This window comes from Hyperolius riggenbachi, chromosome 5, assembly GCF_040937935.1.
Source record: "Hyperolius riggenbachi isolate aHypRig1 chromosome 5, aHypRig1.pri, whole genome shotgun sequence".
NCBI lineage: Eukaryota > Metazoa > Chordata > Amphibia > Anura > Hyperoliidae > Hyperolius > Hyperolius riggenbachi.
In genome coordinates, this window is record NC_090650.1 from 347,097,521 (window position 1) to 347,113,486 (window position 15,966).

Below are 15,966 nucleotides of genomic sequence, written 5' to 3' on the forward strand. Positions count from 1 at the left end.
CATTGGTCCGCTGTCTGAACCAATAAAATGGCTCACACAGCGGACCAATGGGGAGCCCGGGCTGCAGATTCAAAGATGATTTGCCCGGGCTCCTTCTATGCACACAGTAATTACAGTGTCAGATACACTGTAATTACACGACGGATTTTGCGGCGAGAGGCGTCGGGTGATCTGCGGCTGTATGTATGCCAACAGGGGTGCCGGTGCAGCTACATGGGGGGCTTCTACAGTGTGCGGCGACCCGACGGGGAGCTCTGGGGGTCCCCCAGATGCTGCAGCGGCGACGTGCATTAGCCGGTTTAGACCTGCTTTTTGCAGGTCTAAGCTAACGCTCATGTCTGCCGGGAAGTATCGCTTCCCGGAGGCATGATAAGGGTAATTGGATAACGTGTTAAGAACTCGCTGGGCGATTATATCGCCCAAGCGAGTTCTTTTCCACCTGGGGGGTCTAAAGTTTTATAAGATTAGGCGATGCCCCCATCGACCTAAGTTAAGAGTTCATCAATAGAATGTGAACTGTCAGACCGAATTAGTGGTTTATCTATTACTGTGTCCCTGTGGGTCTTTTTACATAGGGAAAACTAAGAGACCATTATGGAGGCGAATATTTGAAGATATACAGAATGTGAACAATGATGAGTCTCTTACTCCCATAGCTCGACATGTAAGACAATGCCCTAAATGCACTACCTATAGATTGCGGTTTGTAGGTCTTGATAGAATCCATGGAACTATACGGGGGGGGGGGCAATTTTGATTGTTTGCTCCTTCAAAGAGAAACCAGATGGATCTATAATCTAAAAGTATGCCAATCCCCGGGTCTGAATGAGACCTTCAGTTTTGCGCATTTTCTACCTCATTGAATCCGTGTTGATGGTCTGCTGGCCGGTTTTTCTCCTCCCCTTTAACCCAGTATTCGGTCCCCCGTGAACTGCTAGAGCTTTTTGCATAGGGCCGTGATGTGTCCCACTGTCTAGCATATGATGGGCCCTCTTTATTCCATTTTATATGCAGGACTGTAGTCTATGGTGCTTCGGACAGGCATATACTTTTCGTCCAGCCCTATCACTTATCTGTTGGGCTGGCTTAGGAGTTTATATTTTTTGCCCATTTAGACCTCATGTCATCAACTAAGTATAAATACATTTTTTGATTTTTCCTGAGTTTCTGTAGATAATTAATATGGACACTAGTCGCTGAGGGTGACTGGTATGTTTGCATGTTGCTTGGGTATCTGTCCTTGTGGAGTCACCGTAGCGCTGCTGAGTTGCGTCACTGGGAGCTGAGACGCGGCGGTGTGAGGTATGCCACACTTCCTCCCTTTTGGTCCACACGCGTAACTTCCGCCCATGACGCGAACTTCCGCCGGGCTCCGATTGGCTGCCACAATGGATTTGAATGGTCGCACAATACGGCAAGACACGCCTTCTGATGACGCCGTGAGAACGGCAAAACATGTAAAGGACATGCTTGCATGAGACGCCATCCCCTCCCGCAGCACCCTCCATTTCCTTCCTGTACAGGACTTGCATGCCTTCTTTTCAGCCTGGCCACACACTGATGCCTGCTCCTATAGGCCACCCATGCCTTTTCAAGCAAGTTTGTCCCCATATGGACCCAAGATGTCATTTTCCATACAGTCAGTATATGGGTGATCCGGAGACTCTTGTTCCGGTTGGTCAGCTGTGACAGTGGATTGCAGCGCAGTGGATCCAGGGGGACTCTTCACTACAAGTGGACTACTCAAGCTCCTTTCCTAAGACGGTGGAGTGGTGAGATACGACTGTTGCAATTTCCATTTTTTATGTGAACTGTTGCTAACACTAGCTGCTGCATTTAACCTGAACCCTGCTTGTGCGGCTTTGCTTCCTAACCCATACCCATTGCGGCTTCTGGATTGAACTGCTTGTTGTTCCTTTCACACAGGATTGAAGTAGGCTACAGTAAGAAGTTTTTTGCCGCCACAAACATTATTTATACAACTTTATCCTGGCCAGGAGCATGTTTGCTGGAATGCGTGACGTGTGATAGCGTGAGGGGATGGCCATCTCATGGGGTTTTAACCACTTCACAACGGAGGGGTTTTACCCCTGAAGCACCAGCGCGATTTGTAACTTGCAGCGCTGCTTCGATTCATTTTTTTCTGTGATATGATTGGTTATTGGGGACTGGGGTCCCCATAACCAATCATTGCACTGCAGAGCGGGGGTGTGCGCACGCACGCGCGGGTCGCGGGGGCGCGCGATCGCGCGCTGCACGTTTGTTTACATTTTATTGTTATCAATGGAGATTGCTTCTGTTTGAAGCAGTCTCCATTGTGTCCGCAATCGGCGCGTCTAATTGGATTTAGGAACGCTTGTTCCTAACATCCAATTAGTCACCTGCTGTGCTGGCTGGCTGGAGTGTGCGCGCGAGGTCCCCGCCCACTCCCAGCCAGTAAACAAACAAGTGCGCCTTTCTCCGTCCCTGGGGGTGAAGCAGTGCGCAGAGGGACGGAGAAATTTAGCACTGGGGGGGTAAAGTGGTTAATATATCTTTTCAGTAATTTATGTGAGTTTTTCAATAAATGTTACTATTTTATTGAATTCTTTGAGGTTTCTCAGATTATTTTGGTATATCGGTAAGCACCTGTAGTCTAATGATCGCCCTATTTATGTGTATATTCATCAATAGAATATGGCCCCTAGACTCAAATTTCTTAGTGGAAATTCACATTCATACAAATGCCTGTTATGTAGTCCTCCTGTAACACATTTTCAGCCCTTTCCCCAAAAATGGAAGAAGGAAAATAATTTACCTTTTAAGTAGGTTTTAAGGTCAGTGCAATTTACTTGTTCGCATCTTTGCCACGAAGAACAATAATGATGTAAGTATCCAAGTTTTTTTTAACCTTTCCACAGTATGAACATATAACCTCACAGATAACAATCATCTTGTTAACTGGAACATCAATATCATATTATCCCTTCCTACAGGTAATTATTCTACAGAATAGTCCATTTAAAGAATGAAAATGTGTATCCTACATCAACACCTCTGTATGAATAGCAGTTACAAGATTTGTTTAATCAAATGTTATTTCCCATTATATGGTAGATGCAAATCACATAATATTTGAGCACACATAAAACATTACACATGTTGCTGTAACCCAAGGCTTATACAATTAGAATGTAACAGTAAACACTGTGATCGGCAAATTGGCGAGCCGACCAAGTAACAAAAAGCAGCAAAATTCCTATTTGTGTTTCGGATGCCATATCAGATATTTTGTACAAAGTTATTGAATAGAATGGCATAATTTCTAAAATAAAAGACTCAGCTGATAAAACTATGATAAATTGTGCAAAGAATATCTAATTATTCATTGCCTTTATCCCCTGTCACATTGTTTAAAAGCATTTCTTTTTACACAATGTGACATCCATTTCATTTCAGACTAATGCTTGCGTTATTTGATATTGAAGTAATTAGAGTTGACATCATCTATTCTTTACTGTCCTAAAAGAACTTGCAGACGGGTCTGCTGTTATGTTTTATGCATCACAGGAGCAAAATGCCACAATATTTTGGAAATATTTCTTCAGAAACCAGTAATCAAATTGTTTGTAATCAAATTTTCTGCTGAGCTTTGAAAGCTGCATTATTCAATAGGAGACTGATTCTTTTTCTGTAATAGCAACATACTGTATTAGAAATTCATGCAGCTTTAATGCATCTCCATTTGTTGATTTACAGCACTCCCAATAGACCCATGGAAAAAAAATTGCTTTGGTTCTATAGGCACCGTGCAAAACATACGTATGTGTGGCTTGTCAAAGTGGTGATGTTTGACTACAAAGAAAATCAGTTCTGTCAGAACCGAAATGCTACTATTAACCTCCCTAGCGGTATGGACAGAAATGTCCGTTCAAAAAAACATGCTGTGAACAGTATAAACATGCATACACATCAATACTCTCCTGCACTGTATACTAGACCCTTGCTTGACACATTTTGGCAAGTTACAGGGAAAAAAAAGTTTTAAAAATAAATTTTATCACTGTTTGCACAGAAATCCTGGGGAAATTGAACGCTGGGAAGGTTAAAAGAATCCCAGTGTGCTGTTTCTTGCCTGTTTGTTGTTTTTTCATGTATTGTCTATCAATAACAATATATTTTTCCTTAGAACCTAAAATATAAGTAGAAAAGCTAAAATAAGGTATTATTATTCAAAATTATATTGTTAAACAATATTTATATGCTCTTCCTTCACAAAATATAATTTAAAAAACCTGGTTGTCAGCATTATGTAGAAAGTAAATATGTTTCAGGTCAGGGCGACATTCACGGTACAACATTTTTCAATTCTTCCTATTTATTTGATAAATGATCAGTCATGTAGAAAAATCTTTTTTTTTAAGAGAAAAATGAATACATTTTCTCTAACTTTTAGATAATTATTGTATTTTATATTTTGAATAGTACAATCAATCATGAAAACAAATCAAATAGTATCATGTCAGGCTTAGCTTTAAACTAATAAACTAAACTAAAATTAGTAAAATATTTTTGCACCCTAATTTACATTCTTAAATTCATCATAGATGCCTACTTTTTATACTGCTACATTGTGTTTGTGTTTTTTATGAGCAGGACCAACATCTGATCCCCCAGAGTCCTCTGGGGCAGAATGCTGTTACATCATAGCCTGGGCTAGCAGAGAAGCATTATGCTTCTAATTTATAGCTTTTAAAATGTGTTTATTTTTCAGCTGAAAAACTTTTTGCCGACCCATAAGACATCTGTCTGATCAGCTCTCTGGCCAGGTGCATAGGAATTATAATGGTGGTAGACAACTTATGAATTATAATAAGGACTAAAAGCTCCAGAGACAACAAAATAAAGAACTTGCTTGGGTGATATAATTGAGTTATGCTCTTTATGCTTGGACATTGCTCAGGTGGCCCATTTTTAGCTTCTTATCATGTCATATGGCCCCCTGTTTTCTTTCTTGGTTATTAGGATAGATAAGTAATAGTCTGTCAATGCATTTGAATATACTAGTTAAAGAGGAACTGCAGTGAAAATGTAATGAAAAAAAAGAGCTTACTTTTTTCAATAATTATTTATAAATTATTTAGTCAGTTTTTGCCCATTGTAAAATCTTTCCTCTCCCAATCTGAAATATATCACATAACGGCATCTTTACTGCTGGCAGGTGATGTGTTTGGAAAGAGATGCTGCTTGTTTGGCAATTTGGAAACAGCTGTTATTTCCCACAAGGCAACAAGGCTCCCAGTGTGATATCAGTACCTAGGTGCTGACATCACACAGTGGGAGGGGTTTCACCACAATATCAGCCATACAAACCCCTTTGTAATCTATTCGAGAAAAGGTAAAGATTTCCCATGGGAAAAAGGGGAATCTGCTTCTGATTGGGATAACGTTCAATCCTTGGTAACCGTTCATCTTTAGTAAGTCCAATTACATTTTTTATGTTTTTTAAAAAGATAACTGTACTTTCATGTGTAAGCACAGTTACTTTTTAAAGCTGAAACTTATGAGGTAAGTATTAAAGAATTGCCTGTAGCAAACCTCATGTTTGTTTTTAAAAAAAGTAATGAAAACTTATGATCTTAAAGAGAACTAGAGATGAAGCAACCTCATGTATTTTACCTTATAAATCAGTGGGAACATGACAGTAAACACCTAATCTGCTCTTTGTTACATTGTTCTCTGTTTAATTTGCCTGTTATCACCTCTAAGATAAGAATCCCGACTAAGCAGTCGGTCTGGCTTTGCTACAGAATAATTATAGCTGAGACTGTGTTCTTTGCTGTCTTCAAGTCCAAGCCTGCCCCCTGCTGGCTTTGCTCAGGAATCATTATAGCTGAGTCATTATAGCAAAGCCAGAATCAATGCTCAGTCCGGGATTCTTATCTCAGCTAGATAACAGACACTTTTAGCAGTGAGGATGGAACAGAGAGCATGGTAAATGTTTTCTCTAATGTTCCCACTGATTTCTATGGTAAAATACACAAGGGTGCTTCGTATCTGGTTCCCTTTAAGTTTACTCTTATCTCATTTATTATTGTTATGCAATTGCTAAAGAATGTTGTTTTGCAATCGTAACAACTAGATGAAAAGGGGGGTGGGGACCATACTATAGTCTAATATAAAGACTAAATCAAGTACTTAAAGAAAATCACAAGTTAATTATTTTGTGCATTGCATAAAAATTATAACATTCATTTTAAATATGCAGAATGTATATACTGTATGTTTGGAGTAAAGCTTAAAGAGAGTTTTGCAGATCCCAGTATAAGCACAGGGCTATGAAGGAAGAATGGATATAATACACACATATTCATGTTGAACCTAAGCAGCATTATGGCTTTGATTTAGATTCTTAAAATGTAATCCCATTACTATGATTCTTGAAATTCATGTATGACATCTATGACAAATGGCATATACTCCGGGATCATAAATCAGCATTGAGAACATGTTTTACAATGCCGGACATATTTTCATCATACCACATAAATCCATCAAAATAGAAACAGATTAACTTACCACTGAAAGGGAGTTTGAAATTAGAGACCCATCTTGGCCCAGCATATTTGACACTGTAATTGCTGGTAAATCCATATTTTGGTGGTGAAATTGTAGTAGGCCATTCTGATTCATGGGGTGGCACAACGAGTGGTATCCTGACTCTGCTTCTGACAGTTGGACCAGCGCATGTTCTGGAAGTGAGGGCGGTGTAATGGGTGGAATGTTAAAATCTTCATTCTCTAAACTGTGTCCAGGGTAACCCTGTGGAGTGAAGCATAAAAAAATCTATGTGCCACACATAAACAAAGATATGTTATTTTAGTAAATAAAAGCACATTTCAGACCCTAATAGATGCTGCTGCTGTTTTAAAGTTTACTTTGGAACTCCATCTCCCAAAGGCATAGCAAAGTCTGGCATTTGTAGAATTTCCATTAGGCACAGTTTTCTCAAGAATCAAAAATCATTTAATAAATTCCTTGGGCACCATTAAGAATCTTATAGAGTTATATTGTTGCTGAATATCTTTCTCTAAAGATCTGGGGAAAACAAATGTAATTTACTGATTCAACATTATATCAAAATGTTTTTACCTTATTGCCAGTGTATGCCATTAGAACCTTGCATGAAAAGAAACTTAGGGATGTAGCATATTGTAATATCAGAATCAGAAAAATACAGTATTTATTTTATTGTTCATATTCTTAAAGAGAGTCTGAAGCCTAAAAAAAACCTCGTTTTACTAGGCAGTCATGTTCAGCAATAAGGCCATAGCTGAAACGCCGCATTCCCATGGCAGAATGATCAATTTATACCTCCGAAATCCCCGGGGTCTACTCACGTCAATCTCCACGGATCTCCGCCTTCTCCCGGGTGGGGAGAGGCAGAGATCCGCGGAGATTGACGCGACTAGAGGCAGAGCTACAGCGCAAAGCTCTGCCTCACCTGAGCAGCAAAATTGGGGGTATTTATTAATCGTTCTGCAGCGGGGATGCGGCGTTTCAGCTATGGCCTTATTGCTGAACAGGACCGCCTAGTAAAAAGAGGTATTTTTTAGGCTTCAGACTCTATTTTAGGCAACCACTGTTTTTTTATTAACCCATTTATTCATGTGATCATGCTCTTGTTTGCTACCGTCTGATGGTGAACAAGTTTACACATTTTTCCTGCATATTAAAAATGCCGTGTGCAGCAACATTGTTCAAAATTAATTTAAGCCACTTACTAACCAAGACAAGACAAGACAAGAAAAAATTATTGGAATTAGATTCCCTAACATGGGTTTAACAATTGCCCCTGCAATCCCTGCGATTGCAGGGGGCCATTGGCTTTGGGGGGCCCTCCTCCAGCCATCTGCATGCAGAGTAGAACAAGGTACATTATATTTACCTGCTTTCAGCGCCATGAATCTCCATGCAATACAGCAGCAGCACTCTCTGCTGCCCTTCATTGAGCTCCCAATCACATGACTCACATTGGTCATGTGACAGGAAGCCAGTTAATGGCAGCAGAGAGAGTGTGCGTGCACAGAGGAAAACCACTTCACTGGAAGCAGGTAAAATTACACGCGCTACTCTGCATGGTGGGAGTAGGTGGCGAGAATGTTGCCTGCCTGGTCCCTTGGTGGGGGGAGGAAGGCGGGGGCCATGAACTTAGAGGGCCTCATGCAATATTTTTTGCAAGGGGAGGGGGGGGCACCGTACATGGTAGTTATGCCCCTGTTCACTAAGGAAGAAATATTTAAACAAGGAAGCCCACAGCACAGCAAGATGAAGTAAAATCCATGAACTTTATTAGGCACATCTGACAGAAAGAAAGGCAACTGATGCGTTTCAGACATGCAGGTCCTTAGTCATAGCTATGACAAAAGACCTGTGTGTCTGAAATGCATCAGCTGTCATTCTGTCTGCTGGATGTGCCTAATAAAGTTCCTAGATTTTACTTAATTTTGGTGTGCTGCGGGCTTCCCTGCTCAAATTGTGTGTAATGTCCCATGGAGGGTTTGCCAGGCATCATTTAAAAGAGTGAGAAAGGAGTCTTGGCTTAGTAGGCTTAGGTTTAGCTATAGTAAAATATCAGTAACAGTTGGCAATATTTTTCTAATAAAAATTAACACTTTAATTAGTAGAGTATTGGTCATTTACAGATATTTAACTATCGGCACTGTTCCAGCGCCCGACTTTCCATGGCTTCTTAAATTCACGTACACATGTTTATCATTATGATTCAATAAAGTGCATGCACTAAACTGTGTTAAGCAAAATAACGTGTGTAAGGGCTCGTTCACACCTAAGCGGGAATCGCATTATTCCCGCTAACCGCAAACCACTAACGGTTTTTAAAACTGCTAGTCCTGTTCTAGCCTATGGCAGTGTTCTCAATGCTGTGTGCTGTGATCGTGGGCATTTTGCGATTAGCGATAATCGCAAACATGTTACCTGCAGCAGTTTGCCGGCAATTCTGTAGCGATCAGAATTAGCATGTATAGAACCGCTAATCGCGATCGCTTCCAAAATGCTAAATTGTCCATTGATTTTTACACGTCAAATTGCGGAAAAATCAAACGCTGAAACGCTAACGCAAATCGCTAGCATTTAGCGATTTTAGATGTGAATGGGACCTAAAGTCTAACTGCACGATGAGTAGAGCAGAATGTAATACATTAAATGGAATGGATTATGCTCTACTCATCCTGCATAGAACTTAGCGTGTTATTCTGCTTAACGTAGTTCCATGCATATATCAAATTGTTCTCTGTTCTGCTTTCCTTTCTAGTAAAGCTACACAGATTCTGTATTAATTGTTGTGTACTAGCTTTTCTCACAGTTAAGCATGCAAATGTTAATTGCAGTATTTGACATGCATATTCTTGCACCCCAGCAATGGCTACACATCTTTAAATCTTTTCAAAATAACAAAGAAAATGTAAAATTGAATAATGTGAAAATATTTTGATAGAAATATAACAATAAAACAATTTACAAATGTGAATAATTACTTAAAGTCTGCTTTTAACGAGGAGGGAAATACAACACTTAAAACAATCTTTCAGGCACAAAGTACATCATGAAGGCAATTATTGAGTTTAGATTCAGTCACTCTTAGCTATGACAGAACTAATTATTACCCTTCAGTTTTGTCATTACATTAGCTATGACAGCCGCAATTATAAATTTACTACAGAAATAAAAGTATGTGGCAAAATGTCAGAGACTGGCTCCATGAGAATAAATACTACACAGTGCGATGCATTAAACTTATGTAAAATCATCAAAAGCTGCAATTCTTCAAGTATTCTTCTGGGGTTTTATGCTTGGGGTAGAGCTTTTTTCTTTTCACCATTGAAATTACATTTTTTTTTCTAAATGACCTCTATGCCATTTTGAAAATGATTTACGCTTGATCGATATATTTATATGAATAGAGTATATTGTAAGTCTCAATGTTACTTAGTTGTCACTATTTCTCATTGATGCATTATAATAAACTGATTAAATTATTATGGCCTTTTGTCCTGTTAAGAGCAATATACTATATATATATATATATATATATATTCCATAATACGTTACAGAGTGCAATATAGACAATAGTGGTCAACAAGGACTGATAGTGCCAGCCATAAGAAAATCAGATAAGATACATGTACTTACACATATAGTAAATATACACTATAATAACATCCAAGTTATTGAAGAGAGGAAACTGTCATTATGTTACACGCTATAGGAGGGGGTGGAAACACTAGGATTGGGTAGCACAGCTGAGGCAAAAGAAGTAACAAGCTCCTTAGCTAATGATAGGCAGATGTGAATACTTGTCAGTATAATGTTTATAAAAACATTATATGCATGTTTAAAGAGGCATGTTTTAAGAGTACACTTAAAGGTTTAAGATTCAAAGCATGATAAACATGGGGCCATTTCCTACTTATCACTTGGCCATTGCATGGGAGTTACCAACAAATCCAGTTACAGTTTCACCTGTGTCATGGCTGAACATGAAGATTATCAGGTGAACAGTGGACATTCACCTGAGCATTTCTCCAGCCAGCTGGAGTGAGGTTTGTGCTGTGGAGCTGTTATTCAGCACCACATCACTGCAACCTTGTTCTAGTGTGATCTGCTGCACTGCCACTACATTTGCCAGGCCCCCAGCATGTTACCAATGTCAACTGCTGAATGCCACTGCCGCAACAGGCTTTCTGGTACTCACCGAACGCCAACTGCTACATTCCAGGTGCTACTGGCACGTGCTGAAAATTCTGGTACCGGATTCAACAGCCCTGTGCTAGTAATCACTGCCCAGCATTGACAATGCAAATGAAATCATCTTTTAAAGTGTGTTTTGTAGAAATTCAAGAAAATGTCCACAGAAAGGTAGTGTGTATCTTTTCAATTTAGTAAATGATGTCTACCTGTACATTTTTAACTTGCAGTGTGAAGTGTAACAGAGCACTCTATGTCTCTTATGTGGTTCATGGAAGTCCGATAATTACAGCTTCAGTGCAGGATGAACACATCTTTAAAATATGGCCTTTCCATGATCAATGACCAATGATGAGCCTAGAGGGAGTTTGGATTTGTGTGGCTCTGTTCTCTCATCTGTAAGTCTTGCAAAAATATTAAGATAGGTAAGTGAATTTGAAATTCCAATCTATCCGTAAGCAGTGTGTCTTGTGCATGGAATCTCTGCATTATAAAGTGTAGTTTGTAATATAAGTTCATACATACCTGACATACTGTCTGCACTTTGTATTAAAGCCATATAACTAGTAATGGCTGGTTAAATGGTAAAGATTAACCACTTTGTCCTCCTTGATGTATAAAAACGTCAAGGAGGACATGCGCGCTCCCGCGGTCGGTCGATCGAGCGCGTGCACGCGCACTCCCGGCCGCGGATTCGGTAGCCCAGGAATCAATGTATCGGGCTCTGGTGCCCGATCACAGATTCCTCTCCCCCGCTGAAAAAGCGACAGCTTCTGTCGGAAGCTACGCTTTTTCTGAAGCTATGTCCCTCTAAGCGTACATTGTACGCTTAGAGTGACGTCATGTAAACAAACTCAAGATTGCCATCTTGTGGCCAAAAAGTAAAACTACAAGTAAAATTAAAAAACATTACAATACACAAATATTTCCCCAAATAAATCACTATTTATATCCCACCCTCCCAAAAATGCCCACATAAAATGTTTAATTAAAAAAAAAAACATTACAATAAAAAAACACATAAATATTTACCTAAGGGTCTAAACTTTTTAAATATCTATGTAAACATGAAATATTTCTCTCAATTTTTTTTATAAGCTTGTAAATAGTGATGGATGCAAAACGGAAAAAATGCTCTTTTATTTCCAAATAAAATATTTCGCGATACATTGTGATAGGGACATAATTTAAATGGTGAAATAACCGTGACAAATGGGCAAATACAATACATGGGTTTTAATTATGGAGGCATGTATTATTTTTAAACTATAATGGCCGAAAACTGACAAATAATGCATTTTTTCATTTCTTTTCTTATTCTTACTGTTAAAATGCATTTACAGTAAGGTAGCTCTTAGCAAAATGTACCCCCCAAAGAAAGCCTAATTGGTGGCGGAAAAAACAAGATATAGATCAGTTCATTGTGATAAGTAGTGATAAAGTTATAGGCCAATGAATGGGAGGTGAACATTGCTCGGATGCATAAAGTGAAAACGACTGAGAGCTTAAGTGGTTAAGGGTCATGGTCAAAGAGATGGTCTATTATTTTAGGAGGTGTGCCTGTAAATTTCAAGTAGTCGGTCCAAACTAGCAGAGAGTGAATGTAATAGGACCTATTCTAAGATGAATACAATTAGCATTTCATTTACATGCACGCTAAAGAAATTAACCATCTGTAGTCAAAAAATATAAAAATAGAAGACATAGAAAACCAATCATATGATAATGGTATGCAATAAATGTGCTGGAATACAAGAAGTGTATTTTTCCAGCCATGGCTGAAATCCAAATTATTGTATCTCAGTGACTGTGATAGTTACCACCTGCTGTAGCCACTGAAAATTGGTCTACCTCTCCCTAACAGACTTTTCATTTATTCTAAATTCTTTAAAAAGGAAGGAAGCAGTAGGAACCTATCTGGCTTGCTTCCACAAAGGCTGCAGTGTATATTGGATTTGAAAAGTCTGGTAGGAAAATTAGAAAGGACTCCATTTACATAATTTGTTTTATTTCTTCTCAACTTTGCATATTTCTAAGAACTTCCAAAAGCATGGTCTAGGCTACGAGAAAACAGACTAGGGCCCATATGCAATTCACTTTTTCACCTGAGTTTTCTCCTAGGTGATATTTTTAAAATTGTCAATAAAATGCCTTTTAAGCCACCAAAAAAGCAAGAAAATACTCCAAATAGTTTTGCCTACTTTTTGGTAATTTTTTAGTGGAAAAGTGATGGAAAATTATTTTAAATAGAAGATAAAAAATTATCTCCTAGGAGAAAGCTCAGGTGAAAAAGTGAATTGCATATGGCCCTAGGTTGCAAAACATTACCCAAAGTAGGGGTCCACATGTGAAACCATCTACATATATACATGGGTTCCCCATAGCTGTACATTAACAACTTCAGCTCAAAGGGTTGTTAACTTTATGCATCCGAGCAACTTTCACCTCCCATTCATTCACCAATAACTTTATCACTGCTTATCACACTGAAATCATCTATATCTTGTTTTTTTCCGCCACTAATTAGGCCTTCTTTGGAGGGTACATTTTGCTAAAAATGATTTTATTCTAAATCCATTTTAACAGGAAAATTAAGAAAGAAATGGTAAAAATTCATTATTTCTCAGTTTTTGGCCATTATAGTTTTAAATAATACTTTCTACCGTAATTACTCTTGTAAAACCCATGTATTTGATTTGCCCATTTGTCCTGGTTATTACACCGTTTAAATTATGTCCCTATCACAATTTATGGCGCCGATACTTTATTTGGAAATAAAGGTGCATTTTTTCAATTTGCGTCCATCACTATTTAGAAGCCTATAATTAAAAAAAGTATATTAACATACTCTCTTGACTTGAATATTTAAAAAGTTCCCTTAGGTAAATATTTGTTTGTTTTTTTAATTGTAATTTTTTTTATTGAAAATTTTATTTTGAAAATTTTCGGTGTGGGGAAGTAAACAGCTATTTTTTAAATGTAATGTAATGTATTTATTTATTAAAAAATGCATGTGGGTGTAGTTTACTATTTGGCCAGAAGATGGTCACAGTCAAAAAAGTCCTGGAAGCGTACGATAACGCTTCCAGGAACTAGAATGAGGACAGGGAACTTTTTTTTTTGTAGAAAGACTGTGGTCTCTGATAAGACCTCTGATTTCTGCGGGGAACTTGGATCGATGTATGGGAATTATATTCCAATTCATTGATCGTTGGGCAAACGGTGGGCGGAAGGAGTGTGCGCGGGAGCATGCGCGATTGTGCGCACCGTACACTGGCAGCAACACAGACTATCTGGACGTATTCGTCGGACAGAACATATTCGTCCAGATAGGCTCAAGTGGTTAAATGGCAAAGGGCCTTATCCTCTTCCAGGTGATAAGTAGCTTGCAGATGTGAGCCACTTATCACCTTGCCATCGTGCGAGGATTACCGGCAAATCTTGTTTCCCATATACTTTGCGCGATGGCCGATCTTAGGGAGCATTACTCAGGCGAAAGCCTGAGCGATGGTCCCTTTTACCGGGCGATCGGGAGTGAGGTTTATGCTGTGGTGCTGTCCTTCAGCACCACGGCCTCACTCCCCACACAGGCGCACTACACACCGAACATCGCCTCCATCTTCCTCCGCAGCATCTGGGGGGCTCCTTTAATAAGGAGACCCCCAGAGTTCCCCGTTGGGTTGCCGCACATGTTAGAAGCTTACCACGTAGCTCTGCCAGTCACCCCTGTAAAGAAATATACTGCCGCTAATCACCCAATGCCTCTCGCCGCAAAATCTGTTGTATAATTACAGTGTTTTATTGGCTTAGACAGCGGACCAATATTTGTTGGGACTTCACTCTGTCTTAGCCTGTATTACTACATTTAAATAGCTCTGATCTGGTCTAATAATTTACTGTCTTCTCAGCCTCCCCAACCATAAATATTTTTGTACTGCTGTGCTGTTGTAAAGAAGCTGTAATTGACTGACTCCTACCCATTTCCATTTGTGAACATCAGAACCCATGCCTAGGCTTGATGATTCCAACCAGCATGGTTTATTTTATGGTAGCGGGGGTGGGTGGGGGCCATATCCCTCACAATCAGAGTGAAGATAGCATGTTTTTTTACAAAATTTTGTTGTAAGTAGAATACATAGTTTGCAGCTCCACTGAGAAGGACCATGCTCGCATCACAGCCCAGAGACAGACTTTCATCCTGTTTACTTTTGTGTTCTAGATGGTGCCTCTTAAGATTTACAGGTGCTGTGTTTTCTTGTTACAAAACCCTGCATGCTTTGCAAACTAAGCAACCTGGGTGCTGCCGTCATTTGATATATGTGAAACTTGAAACAAAATTTCTTTAAGAAAAATGATCAAAGATAACAAAAATTAAAAACTGCCACAACTAATATTCTTTTTAAGTCATGACAGATTAATATACATATCCAAAAGGTTTAACTTTTTTTTTTAAGAACTGTGTTTTCACTGCATTTAATTCTCTCTGCATCCAACATTATTAAATTAAACAGTTCTGAATATGTAATATACCATACACCACAGAGCTCATTAAATACATCTTTTACTTTGTAGACATTTAAATATTATGATAATGTGTTTCACAAAGAACAGTTTGAGAAGTTTAAATAGGTTGAACCTTATCTTTAATTTCTGAATGGACTACATTGAGGATGAAGAGTCTTTTGTCTCAGCATGACTTAGTCTCAATAGTTTCAGAACTTAATGCATTACTGTGGAAACCTGGAGTCCATAACATAAATCATCTCAACTCTCAGCAAGAATTGTCCAACAGTGCCATTGATATGTTTAAGTCAATGATCCTGAAAACAACTTTTTGTCTTATTTCACATGTTCAACAACACTAATAGATTATCTTCGTTTAAAAGCACTCAGCAGGCTAATTTATCAAGCCACAGTTATCAAAAGCATATTATCTTTTAGGGCACAACTTTCTTTTTTATCTCTCTCATCAGTTTTGTTCATTCTACCCAGTGTACGTTAAGAGGCACCCAGGATGAATAAAACTTTGTTAAAAGCACAATAAAATAAGAAAATAGGAAGTGGCTGTGCAACATGTTGCCTGTAAAAATAAAGATCTTTATGTTATTAAATCTTCGTTAGTGTCATTGGAGAGGTAAGCCACCTCCTATTTCCTCATTGTATTGTGATTTTAAAGAACAAGCGACACCCATGCTAACCGAGAAATAAAAAACACATATA

General features: G+C 38.8%; 1 protein-coding gene across 2 annotated transcripts in view; it reads right to left on the reverse strand.

Moving 5' to 3' along the window:
- TOX (thymocyte selection associated high mobility group box) overlaps window positions 1-15,966 on the reverse strand; it is a 390,770-nt gene that overhangs the window by 157,505 nt on the left and 217,299 nt on the right. For both annotated transcript variants that reach the window (XM_068237428.1, XM_068237427.1), the window contains one exon: window positions 6,559-6,801. In XM_068237428.1, the coding sequence (XP_068093529.1) occupies window positions 6,559-6,801 (243 nt within the window). The remainder of the gene's footprint in view (window positions 1-6,558; window positions 6,802-15,966) is intronic.